The sequence below is a fragment of the Sciurus carolinensis genome, chromosome 5 (assembly GCF_902686445.1).
Source record: "Sciurus carolinensis chromosome 5, mSciCar1.2, whole genome shotgun sequence".
Classification (NCBI taxonomy): domain Eukaryota; kingdom Metazoa; phylum Chordata; class Mammalia; order Rodentia; family Sciuridae; genus Sciurus; species Sciurus carolinensis.
The window spans coordinates 27,676,243-27,693,398 of NC_062217.1; the positions used below are offsets into that span (position 1 = coordinate 27,676,243).

General features: G+C 41.1%; 1 protein-coding gene across 1 annotated transcript in view; it reads left to right on the forward strand.

Annotated features, from left to right (window-relative positions):
* Positions 1 to 17,156, forward strand: part of B3glct (beta 3-glucosyltransferase) — a 119,924-nt gene that overhangs the window by 45,675 nt on the left and 57,093 nt on the right. Inside the window, exon 4 of the mRNA XM_047554229.1 lies at positions 1,609 to 1,718. Within this exon, the coding sequence (XP_047410185.1) occupies positions 1,609 to 1,718 (110 nt within the window). The remainder of the gene's footprint in view (positions 1 to 1,608; positions 1,719 to 17,156) is intronic.

Consider the following 17,156-nt stretch of genomic DNA (forward strand, 5'->3'; position numbering starts at 1 on the left):
CAGGTATCAGTGGACTGCTGAGATGTTGCAGATTTCCTCTATTGACTTATAATGTCTCTGAAGATTTCTAGTATATCCCCTCTTAGCCTTCAGTAGCCTGAAGTCTTGGAGGAAGTTGATAATGCGGTGCTCCCCAAGGAAGCTGCCTCTCTAGGGGTGGTGGCCTTCAGGTGGGGTATATTCCCTGATAGTGGGCAGAGGTGCCTCCACTTGTTGACCAATGGTCATCCAAAGGGGAACTAGGCTGCGGGCTGAGGCAAGGTCTGTTTGGGCCTGTGTCTGTGGTTTTACCGTCCTTGTGGGAAAACCTCACCCGGCGGAGAAGACTCACCCGGTGGGGAGGTCTCGTTGGTTAGTTCCCCTCCTAGAGGTTCCCCTCAATCCACAATTACCGCCTGGGCAAGGCAGCCTTCCCAGGCAACGTTCCCAGGGGCCCGGACCTACCTCCTGGGTCTGGGAGCCTTGCCTTTCGCAGACGAGTCTCCTTAGGCTGCCCCTCCTCAGAGAAGCTGCCCACAGTCTTGGAACCTTCACTCCGCCCCTCACCTTGTCTCTGTGCAGCCCTTCCACCGAGAAGCCGCCTAGGTCCCTGGACCTTGCTTTGCACCTAATCGCCTGGCTACGCGACCCCTCCTCTGAGCAGTCACCTGGAGCCTTGTACAGATGCTCCGAGCCCCAGCAACCCGCCGCATGCCTCTTCCTCCAGGCAGCCACCCGGTGTTCTGTGTGGTTGCTTAGACCAAGCAACTCACTGTGCACCTCCTCCTCCTCAGGACAGCCCCACCCCGTTGTTCAGGAGGTTACTCTGAGTCCAAACAGCTCGCCGCCCAGCTCTTCCTCTGGGCAGCCACCGGAGCCCCGGCAGGTTGCTCTGAGTCCCAAGCGTTGTGCTGAGCGGCCTCCAATACAAAGCTCCCAGTTTTCCGTGTTCACTGCTCCAGCGGTGGGGAGGGGTGTCTTACCGCCTGGCCTGGCAGTCTTCCTCTGCAACGTTCCCAGGGGCCTGGACCTAACTCCTGGGCCTGGGAGCCTCACCCTTCGCAGACGAGTCTTATTAGGCTGCCTCGCCTCAGAGAAGCTGCCCACAGTCCTGGACCTTCGCTCCGTCCCTCAGCTTGTCTCTGCAGCTTTTCCACCGAGAAGCCACCTAGGTCCTGGGACCCTGCTCTGCTCCTAATCGCCTGCCTATGTGGCCCCTCCTCTGGGCAGCTGCTGAAGCTTGGCGGGTTGCTCTGAAACCAAGCGCTGTGCTGAGCGGCCTCCTCTGCAAAGCTCCCAGTTATCCGAGTTCACTACTCCAGCAAGGGGAGGGGCGTCTCGCTGGGCAACTCTACTTCACAAAGTTCCCTGCGTTCCGGGGCTACCGCCCCATCCAGGACGCCTCCCCAACGGGAGAGACTCACCCGGCGGCTTTGAGTTGGTCCCAAGTCACTCACTATCTCCTCTTTTGAATCCTGAGTCCTGGAGCAACATGAAATGCAGCCTCCCTCTAGTTCGCCATCTTGAAAAACCCTCGCTGCTGTTTTTTTTCCCCTCTACTTATTTTCTAGTTTATTTCAATCATGATTTTAAAATACCTAAAAACTTTTTTTTTTTTTTTGGTTCTAGACTTAAAAGAAATTGTATTTGTCATCCAGAGCCAAAGTAATTCTTTTCATGCAAAGAAAGCAGAGCAATTGAAAAAGATCATCTTAAAAAAGGCTGCAAATCTTACACAGGTACGTAGAGATGTTTGGAATGTCTGTAATTATGTGTTTGTTCATACATGTATGTTTTCTCCAACACCAAATCTATAGAAAATAAATACTATTTATTTAGATGAGAATAACAACTCATCTAACTCATTTTGCTTATTTAATATTGACTATTATTGAAAATGCTCTTATTAATTCCTAATGCTCAATGCATCATATATTAAATTATTGTGTGTGTATGTATGTATATATATGACATTTATATATGTATTTAACTTAGAATTATATAATTATGTAGGACTTTGTGTAGCTTTACCATGAAACCTGATAAAAAGAAGTTGAAGAAATGACTTTTTAAAGAGAGGTATTAAAATAGAGATAATTAATATTCAAAATTCTCGTAACAAGTTTTAAAGGCAATTTTCATGTTGAAATAACATTTTCATTAATCTTAGTGTGGTGCTTTCTCTGTGAGCCTCTTAATCTGTTTTTTAATTGGATGTCATTAATTGAACTTTGATTTGATTTATAATGTAATATCCCAGAAGGATTATGGAGAGGAAAATGTACGCATACAGGTACATTTTAATGACATTTAAAATAGACATGAACTGAATCTAAAGTTGCTATGAATAATGGTGATGTTTGAGACAAAGGAAGATCTACTTTCTGGATCAGTAGTCCCCCTTTATTTGTGGGAATGTGTTCCAAGACCCCAGTGAACGCCTGAAACTACAAATAGTACCAAACTATATACTATGTTTTCCCTATTCGTGCATATTTAGGATGAAGTTTAATTTGTGAATTAGGCACAATAAGAGATTAACAAAAAAATTAACAATAAAATAGAGTAATTACAGCATTACACTGGAATAATATTGTCAGCACCACTATTGTGGTGCTTTGGGGCCATTATTAAGTAAAGTAAGGGTTATGGAACACAAACACTACAATACCACAGCAGAGAGTCTGATAGCTGAGTTGACTGTTAAGTGATTAGTGGGCAGGTAGCATATATGGCAAGGATACCCTGGACAAAGGGAAGATTCATGTCCTAGGAAGGACCAAGCAAGACAGCCCAAAATTTCATCATACTACTCAAAACAGTGCACAATTTAAAACTTCAGGAATTGTTTGCTTCTGGAGTTTTCCATTTAACATTTTGAAATAGTGGTTGGTCCGCAGTGAGATCACAGATAAAGGGGATTAGTGTATTGCTGTATAGGTGCTTTCTTCTTTAGCCAAGTGAAAAAACTTCCTTCAGGTCCTTTGTACCAGGTTGCTGTGGCCTTCAAGACAGTATTTGTTTGTATATAGATGCTACCTCTTGATTTTCTTAGGAAATAACATTTTTGACAAGATAAATGCATGCTTGATTGCTTTGTTCTCTGGTGGGGGCTATAAAATAAAGGGTCAGAAATATCAATGGAGGTAAGCAGCTTTAATGATATTTGAGAGCAAGACATTGCTGAGAATGAGGTTTATTGTATCTTGTCTTTAAATGCTTGATGTATAAACTTCATAAACTTCCCTGCATCCCTGCAAGAACTGGGTTGCCCCATTTGGAACATTATAATTTCTCAGTGGGAGAAAAGAATTATGTGGTTTTGACAGATTATTTTTTGGTAATCAGAGATCAGATCAGCCTCATAGGTTTAAAGTTCATCTTTGTTCAGAAACCTAACTTTTGAAAATTTTCATTAACTGGGTCTTTCTGATCTCATGAGCAGGGCAGACATACAGCAGCCTCAACTGGCTCACTTCCATCTATTCTGGTAGAGGCACAAGGGGGGTGGCCAAAGAGCAGGCAGACACCAGTATCCTGAATAATCCCTTAGTTGAGTCCAGGAAAGCATAAACTGGATTTAACTCCATTGGACCTTGGCAACTAGCCCAAATTATGTGACCACAATTACACAGTATGGACTTGCCAGAACTCAAGCATTACTTATTCATAAATGAATTAAGGGTACACTTTTCCCTGTGTGCCTGCCCTGTGTGCCTACCCATTTCCTGCTCCCAGAAATACCTTCCATCTTGCAGAGAGTCATATATAGATTAAATATCATCCCCATTTATTTAATCCATAGTAATAATTTGTCATTAATGTGAATGATAACATCCTTTGCCAACAAAACCCAACTGATTGAATTTACCCCTATTTCTCTGTTATTTGTCCACTCTTTTCTTTTTCTTCTTTTTTGTGTAGATGAGTACACTTCATTGACTATCTATCTACCTTCCCCCTTCACTCATCTGGGAAGGTTAATTTACAGGGCACCTCAGAGCAGGATAATGTTCCTGGGACTTGGTTCTCAGTGGGAATAAGGCATGTGCGTACATTTTGGTGGGAAGTAATAGAAATTATAAAATGTTTTTTCTTTTTTTCCCCTTAGTAAAAGGAGACTTGGGAGGATAATACTGGGGGCTGGGTGTGCCTACCATTATTTGGAGACTCTGCAAACTGTAGGCCCTAAGGTGTAAGATCTCCGGGTGATTAAAACTGACCATAGACCCTGTGGGAGGGTGGTTAGATGTTCCCCTTGAAGCAGAATCTGACAATTTGTCTTCAGGAATGGAAAAAGTGTGTTTGTTGGAGCTTCTTGGTGTCTCCCAGTAGTTTTGATTTGTTCGTTTTTTGGTCCTGGGAATTGGACCCAGGGCCTCATGCATGCTAAGCACATGTTCTACCACAGAGCTTCACTCCCAGCCCCTTCCAGGAGTTTAGAGGCAAGATGTCAGGCAGCTCAGAGGGAGTGGATCCAGAAGAGCGGAGGAAACCTTCAGTGTTTATTCCCTGATGTTTCTGCCCGTAGATCCCAGCTTCATCTGTCACTGAGCCCTTTGAACTTTATTTCCCAGTCATTTCAAACTTCCTGTGGTCCCATGATCACCTTGCTGTGCCTCTGTGGCTCTGCCTGTGTGGAGCACCATATCTTCTTCCTTATCCTCAGGAAGCCTTTCTGTGTTCCTTCTTGACCTGCCCTCATAAAGGATTTCCTCGTGGTTCCACTTCTGTATCTTGTACAAACTTCTTTTGTATACTTTTCACTTTGTATCATTGCTTATTACCATTTTGTCTTTCCTACAAATGTCCAGAGCAGAGAAAACAATGTGTCTTATTAAGTTTTTGATTTCTCAGAACCAAACACAATGTGTGTACTTAGCCTGAGTTTTTGGTGAATGTTAATTGAATCGAATCCTGAAATTCATTATCCCTTCTTCCTCAGAGCTGCTTTCTTTTCTGTTGTAGGAGGAGTCCCTCCTCACTTCTCTTCCAGACAGTAGGAAGACCTTTGTTCATGCACAGGCACACACGTGTACCCAGGTGTACACACACATACACACACACACACTGCATTAAGTCACAGGTTCTCTGAAGGCACTTGCTTCTTTTGATCTCTCCACAGCACCTTAGAAAAAGTAAGCATCCAATATATGGCAGTTGAATTGCAAAAAATTCCCTTGACTGCTTCCACACAGACAATGTAATGATGGCTTAAGGAACGCAGAAGATTTGCTTCCCGTCTCCAGTCCACTTGGTGGAAAGGCTGGGGTAGGCAGTTCTGCTCCAGGTTCCTTGCTTTGGGATCCTTGGATATCTTGTCCTCATCCACCCTGCAGGGTGTGGAGGACAAGGAAGTGACCTTGAAGTTGTAAGTGTCACTTCTCATGATGTAGCATTGTCCAGAACAGAATCAGGTAGGTATATCAAGGCTGGGAAATTCAATGTCTGGTGGCTTTGGGTCCAGCCAGAACTCAGGGGGTCTAACCACTAAAAGGTAAATGGTAGGATGGGTCCCAGGGAAGAAACTGAAGTCTCTGCCAAATTTAGGATTTTGTTTACACATCAAGGACTCACCTAGTTTGTAGAAGAATTTATCTATGCATATCTCATTCATTTGGTATTTATAGATTTACTGTGGGCAAAGTACTGGGAAAACAAAGATCAGCAAGATAAAGTCCAGGAGAGAAGACAGGCCCATCAGCAGGTAACCTTACAGCGAGGTGGGAGTGCAGGGATGGGAGGATGCACAAAAGAGGGACCCCACCATGGCTGGGTGGGGAAGTGGGCAGCTAAAGAGGAGATATGGGGCTTAAGGAGGGACTTCGGAGAGCTCTGTCCTGCATATCAGGCACCAGTTAGGTTGAGGTCAGGGATGGGAGGGGACGACAGTAGGTAGGACAGCCAAGTGTGAGGTACGGAATGTGAGGGCCTGCCATTCTGGGAGAGTATCAGCTGGGAGTCAGCCATGCAGGAAGCCAGCCTGGGAAGGTAAATGGGGACATGGTCACAGAGAAACTGTATGTACCCCAGGGGGCCAGGCCTTTCTCAGGGCTTCCTAGGGGGCACTACTGGCATTTTGAGGACCATCCCTTTGATGTGTGAAATGTTTAGTGTCTCTGGCTCCTGGCAGCCTCCAGTCACTGTTCCAGCTAAAGTGACCCCTGGTTGAGGCTTACTGCTAGAGAGAGCCGTGGAGGGGAGACCTGATTGACGTGTGTGTGAAGATCAACCTCAGTTAGCCATGGGAGGATGGTATGAGGAGAGCCAAGGCCAGGGTAGGGGCTTCACTCTGAGGCTGTCAGATTAGCCAGGGGCAGGGCTGCTCAGGTGAGTGGCTCCTGTTGCTGGGCCTTCACCGTGGCCAGTAGAGAAGCACTGGATCTGGCTAGGGGGTGGCTTGGAGGTCATGTGGGCTGGATGGTGGCATTTAGGCATGGACTGGAGGAGAAGGAAGGAATGCCTAATTAGGACTTAGGGGAGGTAAGGTAGTGCTGCTAGGTGAGGCTGAGGGTGGCTTTGCAGGTTTACGGGGGCAGGGTGGGGGTGGAGCTGACTGCAGGTATTATCAGTGGCCAGAGGCTGGGTATTTGTTTGAAGCTCATGAAAAAGTTTTGGCCAGGAGCTGGCGGACTTGAGGCTCAGCAGCACATATGGGTAGTATCTGGAAGCTTGAAGGCAGTGGGCCCTGGGGAAGATAGGTGTCTGGGGGTAACAGGTGTCTGGAGGAGCAAGGGCAGGTCTCCCGGGAGGCTGAGGGACAGAGAGATGCAGAGAGAAGGGTAAAGTGTAATGCCGGGAACCCCAGGTGCAGTCTTTCAAATAGTGTCCAGTCCTGTGATGTTCTCCAGAGAGGCCTGTTAGGGCATCTCAAGCTGCCCACCTGACGGGACTATCTCCTGGGACTCCTGCCTGTGCACTTCCCTCAGGAAGCATCACATAATGAGTGTGTTGTAGCCGGTTCGTGTTACTGTCATTATTATCTCCATTTTAATATTTTAATTGTGGTTCAAAAGCACATATCATAAAATTGACACCGTAAGTGTGTAACTTGGTAGCATCAAGTACCTTCGTGTTGACAACACATCTTCAGAACTTTTCATTGTGTATCACTGAAACTGAACCCATAAAACAACAACTGGCTGTTTCCCTTTCCCACAGCCCTTGGCCACCACCATTCCACTTCCTGTCTCTGTGAGGTGGAATATTCAGGGTCCTTCACAGGAGTGAAGCCACACAGTATTTGTCCTTTGATAATGGTTATTTCACTTAATAATGTCTTCAAGGTTCATCTGTGTTGTAATGAATGCCTAAATATCCTTTTAAAGAAAGGTTCAATGTGAGCCTGGGATTGTGACTCAGTGATAGAGCACTTGCCTGGCATGTGTGAGGCCCAGGGTGTGATCCTCAGCACCACATATAAATGAATTAATAAATAAATAAATAAAATAAAGGTCCATTGACAACTAAAAAAATAAAGGTTCAATGCTATTATTTTTATTTTGGCAGACTGTGTTGTTGCTGGTAACCTCAGCCCACCATGATGGAAATTTTTATCTTCAGACACCAGGTTTCTGGGGTGCCCTTCGGTATTATGCACAGGCTCCCTTATGGTTAACTTTGAGGTTGTGCATCTGTCCTGACTTCAGACTGCAGAGGGAGGCAGGACCTGCCTCCTGCTCTCTTTGACATTTCCCATGGCACCTACTGGAATGTCAAACACAGCGTTAGAAACTGTATTTCCATGGGTGCATCTGTCTCTGGTTTTAAAGCTCAGGAAAAAGCTTCATTCCTCAAAGTATTTTTCTTGTACTTTATTCTATGCTTCTGTTCAGTTTTGGTATGCATGCACTATATCGTCTTTTATTTTTATTTACACTTTGCAGTTTGGACAACCTGTTGAGTTAGGGGACTTAGATTGCCACTAGGTGGCGATATTGATATTACTTTTAAAGACAGGTAATTAAGGATAATCATTACGCAACCCCCCCAACATTTAATTTTTGTGATAGTAAATAGAGTCTATACTAAAGGGATAAGGAGCCCTCCCTCTAATTATAAGATAGTCTGTTGTTATTCCAAAATTCTTTGCTCGCGTGGAAGTCAGCTGTGAGCCCTGAAGGAGTTAGGACAGACTCGAGCACTGGGATTTCATTTATTCACGCAATGCAGAGTGCGCTGTCATGGCCTAGGTAGTTTCATATTTGGATCAAGTCTTTAGGAAGTTGAAATGGTCAGCAAGATTTTAGAATTTGAAACTATGCTTGATACTCCATCATTTTTCCTCTTTATAGAACTTTTTATCATGTGATTCAAAGTCTAGTTTATTCCATGAACAGCATTTTGGAGATCTAAAAAATTGTTGACAGTTAACATAAGGACCTATAGATAATTCTTGGGGTGCAATGATGAGATTCCCTACTCCGGAACTGCATGAACATAGAGAAATAAGATCAACTTGTGAGAAATAAGTGCTGAAATGCATCAGGCGTGGGGGGCAGCAGCATCTTATCGAGACAGAATGGCTCCCTAATTGAAATGTAACTGGGCCCTTTTTCAAGAAATTGACATGCTCTTGAGTTAGAGTTGATGGCCCAGTCTGCCATGGAAGCCAGGATAAGGGAAATCTAAGAGGCAGATACTGGCTTCTCTAAGGAGCACCTTGATGCCAGGGTGTGTACTTCTAATGGGTGAGATATATGGGGCTCTCCTGTCACTGGGGTCCTGGATTATGAAGCCTTCTGGCTGCAAATTTTGGTTTCTCCATAGATTTGCATTCAAAAAAGTGGCTGGGTAAGGGGGGAAATCAGTAGTTAATTTTTACCATTTGCATGTTTATTTGATAGCTCAAAATATCTATGCCTCCCACAATACCAGATGTCTAGAACTGCTGTTTATTTATTCATTACTCTTGTCAGGTTGCACTTGACTAGAAAGTCTGCCAAAAAATTAAGGTGCAAAAATTTAATGGTTTCTGTGATTATGCATCTGCTTCTAGCTATTCTCTTTGCTTTGGCAAGTCATTACCTGTGCCTGTTTTGCCTGAAGGTGCTAAAATGCAGTCTTATTATAAACACAAACATTTTTCATCATTACAAGGTGAACAAAAAACAGGAGCCTAAACTAACATTCTATCTGAAATTCGAACTCTTCTTGGAGTTATTTCCAAAGTGGTGAAACTTTTCCTCATTTTCTAAGATAGTTTGGGTCAGTATAAGTTGTCATTCCCATCTCCAGTTTTGAAGCTTATAATGCAGTATATAGTCACTTTGAAGTTTGTATGTTACATGTTTTATGTTTTTCTCTAATCACTAGGTCAGCAGATTTTACTATTATTCTATATGGAGACTGCTGTTCTAGATTACTGTGGTGCAGAGGGTTAAAAGGGAATCTAGAAAGAATATTCTAGTCCTATGAATTATTTATAAGACCGACTGTACCTTTTTATACTATAAATGACTATTGTTAAGTGGAAATTAAAAGTATAAAATAAACATATTAAAGTACTTATTCAGTAAATAGTAATTGAGCATTTCTAGTTAAATTAGGCACTTTTGTCTACAGGAAAAGGACATCTGTAGCCAATACACAGGGCCCTTGGAAATCTAATTCATACTTGCAGTCGTTAAGAAGTGTAACACTTTGTAAAAGTATGAGTTGATATCATGCTAATTGTGCATGTGAAACCAGAAAGGATAAAGAAAAGACTTTGGTGAAGTCATGTTGGAAAGCAAAGGAAAAACAAGTGGGTTGTGGGTTTAGAATGTATTTCTGGAAGGTAAGACCTGAGTTGTCATGGAGGTCTACTTTTTGGATGCCAAGTGGGACTGAAATTCATGCAGGCCCCATCCGCCTGGCTTCACATGCATAATTCATATGGTATGAACGCGCATTCTGACATAGTGCTATACGTTTTGGCTTCAAATATGTATCACAATTCTCAAGAGCCCCACAGATTTTCTTCACAAGTCCTCTTACTATAGAATTTGTATGGACACCATTTGCAGGATGCACAAAGTATGTGTTTAGAGCACTTAGTGATCCTTTTAGGTGAGGATGGAGGAAAAGGAAGGTTGAGGAGGTGGGGTGTGTGGTTGATGAATAGGGTTCCCAAGTGCATGTCTTTGGATAGAAGAAGAGAGATTTTGAAGAAGGGCCATTTTTTTTCCTGAGTTCTTTTTTTCCCTCCCTCCATTACAGATGATGAGGTAATATGAAATTATAAAGATTGACCATTTTAAGAGACACACAGACAAAAAGCAAATTGGAGGTGAAACCTGTCAGCAGAGTTTGTGGGACACTCTTCTAAGAAGCCAGGCCCTTGAGTTTATTTTGTTTTAAATGTCTGTTATGTGCACAGCATCTGTGAGCCAATTATGATTTGATTTCCATTTTTCAAATGTAACAAAATTCCTTCCTGAAGGGATGTTTATGTGACAGCTTTTATTTTTTTTTTCATGAAATGGGAGACAACAGCTCAGTCTTGGGGGATGGCTCTTTGGGGCGTCTCGATTTTTCTTTAGAGTGGAAAGAAAGGCTGTCATCTGAGTGTCCTTTCTTTTTTCTTCTTGTCCTCCACTGAGATAACCTTTCCAAGAGCTTCAGAAGTGCATGAATCACTGCCTAAAATTACAGAAACCCATTATTGTTCTCCAAAAGAAATTCACAATAAGATTAAACTGGGAACGATGAAGGGAAGAAGATGAAGAGCTTAATTGTGTGGTTTTGGTAGACACTAGTGAAACAATGATCCAGCCACCCTTTGGAGTTTCTGAAGTGTGAACTTTAACCTTAGCACAAGGCGAAGGTCATGCTTGGTCAGGAAATTGTATTGTATGGGGACAGGGAGGTAAGGCACTATAGTGGGGAGTTGGAGAGAGGCAGAGAACAGAGCGTGGAATTAAGGCAGGACAGGGGGAAATGGGCAGAGCCATGGTTACATTATGTTTCTGTTTTTTAAGGTAATTTGCCAAAATAGAAAAAAATTTCAAAAGTGGGGGATGCTTCCAGGTTTATTTGGGGGAGGGGGACAGGGGATGAGGGGCAAATATTAGATGACCTGTTCAGCATTAGGACAAATGGAGCTCACCTAACTGCTTAGACACCTCTCCATCCTCCCCACCCCTAAGCATCTAACTTTTGAGGGGAACAGACATTTCTAATTTTGTTGCCTTCTATTGCGAGGAACTTCTAATCCTTATTTAAAAGCTGGCAGAATCTCAATCTTACAAATAAATTATACTTTTTTGCTTGTTCGCACAAAGTTTTGGAAATCACCATATTCTGGCTCATTAGATTTAAAAAAAAAAAAAAACCTCATTTCCATAAAATAAGCCAGGAGAGCTGGCAAAACCTTTAACAGATTAGTGTGAAGAAGCCTGAGAAAGATGGCCTTTTACTTTCTATTTTTAGAAGTTTGCTTTATTGGGAGACAGTGTGAGGTACTTCATTAAAAGGTTAGCTTTGAGAATCATGAGTGTGATTTATTGCCTTATCTTTTTGAGGCTATCATTAAACTTTGCTTTAGAGATGAAAGCAATTGGATGTTTAATTACTTCTTAAAAGTTCTTTTCGGGAGGGATACAAATTGTCAGGTGTTATGTAGTCATTAGTTTCTTATTAAACTGGATACTTTATTATATTGCTGTTGAATGAGAATTTATTCATGTATTCATTTAATAAATAACTGATGAACATTTACTTTGTGAAAGGGCTTGGGCAAGATGCCCCAGGAACAAATGGATAGTTTTTACACATCCTTTCACTAAAATAACACTGTCTTTTTTCACATATACAACTAGCTTTCTTAGAAACAGTTTCTGTACATGTGTCTTTATCTAGAATATTCCATGCAGCACAGGAAACAGAACATTGCAACTCAAGGTAGGTTTGCCCAGCAGTGATGAAATCTTCATGCTATTTGGAAGACCATGTCATGAACATTTGTCTCTTTTTTGGCTGCCCAGTCTTTGAACCCCTTCCTTATCCTGAAGACCCTTCCTGTGAGTCTGGAGGGAGCTGGAGCTTGGCCACTAAGGGGGCAAAGGCCAGATTCTATCTCCCTGAGTATATGGAAGGGAGGCCCTGTGATCCAGCATGGTTAGTTGGATGTTGTCAAGCAGGGTTTTAAATCTGGAGCTAAGGACCCAAAGAAGCAGGTCACTATAGAACTCTCCTCTGGTGATGACATAGGTGGCTAGTGGTGAAGGCAGGTCAGGTTAAGAGCCAGAGGATGCAAGTGTGCAGAGGAGGCGGGTGCTTCGTGCAGGTGCAGATGGGACCTGGGGTATGATGTCCAGGAGGGGTGGCCTCCCCAGGCTGTGGGTCACTGTAGACTGCCATGCCCTGTTCCAGATGCTGGAATGGCACTTGCCTTCCCTCCTGGATTCCCATTCTTGTCAGGGGAGCATGGGGTTCCATCAGTTGCATTGCTGCCTGAATCAGTGCAGCCCTGAGAACACAGTCAAGGACACCTCCACCTCTGCCTCAAAAGGCAAGCAAAGGTCTATGGCATTTGAACTAAGTCTTGAAATAGTTAAGGGTTTGCAGGAGTCCTTCCTTAGGCAGCTGTGAAAACTATGGATGGAGGCAGTAAACCGGGTGGTGGGCTATCCCACCGAATGTTAGTGAGGGAATGAAAGAAAGGAGGATGAGCTCCTCTGGAGTTTGAGGCACTAGCGAAGAATAGAGTTTATGGGGCTGGAGTCGGGAGTAGAGACAGAGTTGGAAAGTGGAGTCGGAATCAGAGCCTACTTTTATCTATTCTCATCAGTGTCGTTTTTATTTCATGCTCACATTGTTGCCCTGTGCTCCGCTGTTTCCAAGTGTGAGCTCATTTAACTGCGAGTTGCTGATGTTCTTCCCATTTTGCTGAGAGGAAGCTGAGACACAGATTAAGTAATGTACCCTCGCTCACATCACTACCGAGTGGTGGAGCCCAGCCAGTGTCTGTTGTGATGGACTCCAAAGCCTGGTCTCCACACTGCTGGTTGAGCTGGAATCACCCACACAGCAGATCTGCGCAGCAGATGTATGGAAGTGATTCCTTGTCAGTTAGTAAACTGTGACCTGTTCGTCCCTTTGCCTGGTATGTCTTTATAGCATTTGTCCCTGACATTGTCTGGCAGATTTATTTACTAATTGTCTCCCTCATTAGAACATGAGATCTAGGAGGACAGGGACTCTGCCTGTTTTTCTTTTTCACATCTGTCCTCTGGGTCCCTAGAACAATGTCTGCCACATAGTGGCTGCTCAATGAATATTGTAAAACAGTAGGAGCTGTCACACCATTACCATGTGCTAAGTGCTTGGCAGGTATTAACTTACTTGATCCCTGTGACTCTTGTTATCTCATTAGAGAAGGAGATAGAGCCACAGCTGGGTTAAGGAACTTGTTCAACATCACAAGCCTAGAAAAAATAAGAGTTAGGATTCAGATGCAAGTACTTTGTCTTCGGAAACCTCATCCTTAAATGCTAAGCTTTACTGTTTTTCTGAGAGAATGAATGATTAGTTAAAACAGATTTATATGAGCTATAAAAATGTACTTAGTAATACATTTCAAAGTAAATAGTTTGTAGAATAAAATTTATAAATAATGATGCAATATTTTTCTTTTTAGGAAGGACAGTTAATAATTAAGACAGGGATCTGGAAAAAGTAAAACATTACATATATTTTAAATGTAGACTCAGATTCCTGGAAAGTGTATGATTACAGCATCGCTTATAATCTACTGGCCCATAAATGAATACTGGATTTTAAAGGCTAATAAATCTGTCTCAGGTATGTTCCAAACAGCATTTTACACATCCCTTATCTTCATAAGATGTACTTACCTCTTATGGAAGAAATCATAACAATAAACAGATGTTAATTTTCATCATAATTTATTTGTTAGTTTAAAATCTCAGTTCAGTGCCTAAAAAATATATGATAGTCGGAATTTGGAATTACAGTTTAATGAGAATCAGTCTTGAAATAGAAATTCAGTCTTGTAGAACCTCTGCCTAATATTTAACAAATGTATTGGCTTTTGCGTTCTAATTTAGCATTCTATCTGAATGAGACAGCCCATAAACCCACATTCTTCTAAGTGTAGAGGTTAAATTAAGGTAAGCCCATGTTGCAAATACTGGTAAATTGTCTACTGACTAAAGGAGAGATCAACAGCATAAATTGTTGAATTCTTTCAAAAAACACAGGCAGAAGACAAAAGTGGTTCAGAGTCAATCATGCCAAATACTTAAAATTATGTATGATATTTTAAATATTCGTCTGTTTTAATCCGTTTTCAAATGTTCACTTTTTTCCTGCAATCAACATTTTCATTTGCTTTCCCTTTTCTGTGCCCAGCCCACATTTTATCATTTAATTTCTAACCCCTGTATGCTTGCCATGGTTAGGGCGTATGTCATGGGTGGAATTTTGCCTTACCTTTTAGATTTGAAATAATAGCAAGGTCTGGTGATTAGGCATCATTTAGATTGCCATCAACTTTTTACGGCATGCAGCGTGCCTTTACCATCTTCTGTTCCAAACGGCTCTTGATAACGTGCATACAACATTTTCTTACTCTTCCCTTGGTTTTGTCATTTGTAAACTCTTCATCACCTATCCAATGACTTATCCAAGACATTTGCTTTGAAGCTTAAATGCTGCAAGATGGTGACACAGCACCTTTTTAGGAGATCTCAGTCTTGTAGAACATCAATGGCTATGACTCCACATGGTAAGAATTGAGATCAGATCATCTGATAGAAGATTTTATCATGACCTTTTTGATTATTAATCTTGGAGGGACTAGTACATCTCAGTATGTGTGAGTCTGTGTGTGTGTGTGTGTGAAAAGAATAAAAACTCCTGGGCCTTTTGAGGATTAGTAGATTAAAATTTATTTATAATTAAAATGTCCATAGTTTATAGTAAATCAAGACTAGGATTCTGAGTGTGAAGGTAGAACCTACTTTGTGTTTTTGAGGACTCACACACTTTTGGAACCTGTTCTTGACAAGGCATGCGAGTTTTTGGAGTGTTTCTATTTAGAGATACAGGGAAAACAAACTTGGTGGCCTTTGTTGCGTTCACAAATGGAAGCATATATGAAATCTATTGTATGCTTTAGTAAACAAAAGGTAACAAAGCCAGGGATGATTTTGATTCACTAATAATCCACAGGGTTTATTTCTTTCTAGTATTTGACTCCTTTGTTCTGACGAAAGCATTGTGGCATTTTTATTGTTGCGGCAAAAGTTATTCATAAACCTACCTCCTGGTCTCTGCCAGGAAAGAACCCTTGCAGTGGAAAAAAGGAAGCCAATTAATATCTGAGTTAATACCTGTTAATATTATATGTATCTATAACTAGGATGTGCAACACTTGTTTGGAAGTCAAATTGTGAGTTGCATTCATTTTCCCTCAGTTTCTAAAAAAAAGCTAACTCTTTTAACGCCTTTAAAGGATACTTAAAATGTATATCATCCTTCTATCATCTTGACATAAACATTTTCATTTTCTGGTTCCCTTAACTCCTGTTCATATATGAATTTGTTTTAATGTTGGAGTCATGTCTATTTTTCCCATTTAACATAAAGATATTTCCACTGTTATAAAATTTTCATCATAATTTTAGTTGCTACTTTGTAGCTCATTAGCACTTACTTTGTGTAAAACTTTAAAAAGTACTTGCTATATTTCTTTTCTTGTCTAGTTTACATTAGCATTCACTCATCGTTATTTCAGGTTTATGCAAATAGTAATATCATTAGTTTCTTTACACATGATTGTTTGCTCTTATATAATCCTTCATGAATATATATATGTGTGTATATATATATATATAAAATGTCTGCATATATATATATAGCAAATTTTAAAAGACAATGAAAATTGTTGCATAATTCAGAAGTGACAGTAGGAAAGGCCTGAATTATTTATATCATCCTCTCTTGGGTAACTGCTAATTTATCCTTTAGGTTTGCTTTTTTCTAACATGCCCCATTGTTTGATTTAACCTTGATTACTGTTTTTACATTTCATATTTGTACCTGAAAGTTGAAATGAATACTACATAAATGAAAGCAATGAGGTCTATTTGATATTCAGTTCCAGTGATTTATGATAAAAACTACTCTTTTCTTAAGTAATAAATATATATAAGCTTGAAGACTGGTGTGGGAACCACATTGGTGCACTAATATTTTAAATATTTAAGCATTTACTCTTAAATTCTGTCTGTAATGACGGTTACCAGGAATATATTATAACTAGTCTAAAACACAGGATATAATACAGTTTGTTAGAAGAGGAGGTTTAGTCATATCAGATATGAAGTTCTGACTTTTGCCTTTTGTAAAGACTTGATATATAGTGAATAGTGCTTTACTTCAAAGCTAACACTCATATCCTTAAAATTTCACTCTTTGTATATATGTATGCATACTTACTTATGTAAACCACAACCACAGTTGTGCCTTATTTCTGAATCTTAGTTCCTTCTATATTTATAAATTTGAAAATTCCAACATTATGTTATTCCTTCTTTTGCTTGAGTAATTAAGGATTATATATCTAGTATTTAGACCCAACTTTTCATTTCTGTGGTACTCTCAAGCACTTTTAAAGATTATTTTTAGAACACTTTAAATAACTACTTTTAAAAAAAAAATTGAGATAGATTAGATATTGTATCTTCTTGTTTAGCCACAGAGTTTTATTTAACATATTTTACATATCTTGTGTATAAAACAAAAACACTGTTTTTGTGCCTCTGAATTATCCCTGACTGCTTCCCCTGAGCTCTTCCCTTCTAGTTACCTTTGCAGATCTGCAAATTTCTGGTTAATGCTGAGTGTCACTGAAGACCTTCCTCATCGGTCTTGAGCACTGTAGGGTATCTGGGTGGCAGACTGGTTATTTGGATTCAACCAAGATACTTGCAGTAACTTCTGAGAAAACCAGAAAGAACATTGTGAAGAGTAACATGTTGGATCTTTAGATGTATCTGCATCTTTTTTATGAGGGGGGGTGGGGCGAGGCAGGAGACTGGTCAGTTGTATTCTTTTCTTTGAACACTGCAGTCAAGAGTTTGATCAGTTGTATTAATTTGCTTTTTTTTTTTTTTTTTTTTTGGCGGTACTGGGAATTGAACTCAGGGCCTTGTGCTTACTCTACCAAC